The 2,180-nt window shown below is 43.3% G+C and overlaps 1 gene segment (V, D, J or C); it reads right to left on the bottom strand.

Annotated features, from left to right (window-relative positions):
* Nucleotides 1-325: 325 nt before the first annotated feature.
* LOC133255497 (T cell receptor alpha variable 14/delta variable 4-like) lies at nt 326-1,131 on the bottom strand. The segment is given in 2 exon segments: nt 326-873; nt 1,052-1,131. Coding segments are annotated over 2 exon segments (603 nt in total).
* Between the last annotated feature and the right edge of the window lie 1,049 nt (nt 1,132-2,180).

Here is a 2,180-nt window from a genome sequence, read left to right on the forward strand (position 1 = left end):
TTTGCTTGTGTTCCGCTGTGTCTGACTCTTTGTGGCCCCATGGACGGTAGGTCACAGGGCTCCTCTGTCCATGGGATTTTCTAGGCAAGAATACTTGCGTGGGTTGCCATTTCCTGCTCCAGAAGATCTTCCTGACCCAGGGATCCAACCTGCATCTCTCGTGACTCCTGCACTGGTAGGTGGATTCTTAACCACTACACCAGCTAGGAGGCCTAGGAGGAGGGGAAGCTTGTTTATCCAGAGAAGATCAAGGTGCTGTCACCAGAAAAGGGGTGTGGATATTGGGCAAGCAGAAATGACAGAGGCATACCTTGATTGGCTATAGTTAGACACTAGACACAGAGATCAAAATGCTCTGGAGGCTGGGGTCTTGTAACCACGACTCTTTCTCTGATACCAAATGTGGGAAGGTTGTTTTGAGAACATTCATTAGCCTCTCGTAGATCCAGCAGAACCACCCATCGTGCCTGTGTGTTCCCTCTTCCTGTTCTGTGGGTTGTCTTCTCCTGGAGCAGGTGGCTGTCTCGTGCTGAGCCCTGGGGGTTTTTGTAAGGCGCTTCCTGTCACTACGCTCACCGTGGAACTCTCTGACAGCACAGAAATAGGCGGCCGAGTCACTCAGCGTCAAGGCTGAGATGGTGAGTTTCAGCATTTGGTTGGGTTTGTAAAATTCCACAGAATATCGTCCTTCCCTTGAGTGCTTGTTTTGAGAATCAATATTAATCATGTAAATCATCTCTCCGCTGGAAGGCTGTTGATACCAGTACATCTCATAGTAAGTATAGCTGACTGAGAACTTGCATTCCACGGTCACGGATTCCCCCTCTTTTTTATACACTGTAGGTATATCGGCGCTCTCAACATTGTTGGAACCTGTGGAAAAGAAGGGAAAAATGACTTATTTGTTGGTGATGCTCACAAGAAAGCTGCCACAGTAGCCAAGTTTTGACCCAGGAAATAAAGCAGAGAAAAGCATTGTAGGATTCTATTCTAACTTCTTTCCCAAATCTCCTTCCTCAAGCCCCAGTTGCAGGGTTGGGGAGCTCCCTACCAAGGCAGATGAGGGCCACGACTGCGCACAGGAGAGCAGGCGGTCCAGACTGCATCCTTGGGGTTCTTCCCACTAGTGAAGTGGCTCTTATTCTGCCTGCCACCTGCCAGGCCCTGTCAGTGTCACTGGAGCTGGGCGGTCCTGTGGCCTTGCTGCTGCAGAGCCGGAAATGGGGTTTCTGCCTGTGCAGGCTTAGTCATGTCACCTGCTGTCTGAGCTTACCCTCCCACCTGTCTTCCTCCAGGCTTGCTACTTTTCTTTAATAAATATATAACATATAGTATATTTTTTGTTATAAGGAAAAAGATCAACATAGACAGAACCAACAAGTATAAAAAGTGTAACAGAGATAATAAAATTCAACTATAATTTCACTCCCCAGGGATATATACTGTTAACATTTCATTATATTTCTTTAGTGTCTTTGCAAATGTGCATACTTTAAAGGAACTGAGATCATGTTGAAAGCCTCACTTGTTTATCATTGTGTTTATGAATATACCATCACGTCATTCAATTGTACGTTAAAATGTGATTTTTATAGCTTTGTACTACTCTGTTGTGTAAGTGTACTTTAGTTTGTTTAAATATCATTGATATCATTATATTGTATCATTATATTTGTTTTGCTTAATTTAAATACAATGTAGTGAACATTGTACATATGAGTCTATGCATTTCTGATGACTCGTTTTTATATTAACCAGGTTTTTACTGAAGTATTTTATTATGGAGAATTCAAACATCTACAAAAGAAGAGAGAATAGTGTGATAAAGCAGCCTATGTCCATTACCTTGCTTCCACAATTATCGACTCATGGCCAGTTAACTAATCTGCTTGCCCATCATCCTACATATCTATGTACCTCCCCCAATTCTGATTAATTTAAAGTAAATGCCAGACATCATGGTATTGTGTACTTTCCTGGGCAGATACATAATGTCAGCTTGACTGTGTTTGTGTTGCTAGTGACTTTAATAAGCAATGATAAGATCTATTCTTCGGCTATGCCCCGGAGAAAGGATAGGCTACCCACTTCAAACCAGTCAATCTTAAGGGAGATCAACCCTGAATATTCACTGGAAGGATTGATGCTGAAGCTGAAGCTCCAGTAGTTTGGTCATCTGA

Source organism: Bos javanicus, chromosome 10 (genome assembly GCF_032452875.1).
Source record: "Bos javanicus breed banteng chromosome 10, ARS-OSU_banteng_1.0, whole genome shotgun sequence".
NCBI lineage: Eukaryota > Metazoa > Chordata > Mammalia > Artiodactyla > Bovidae > Bos > Bos javanicus.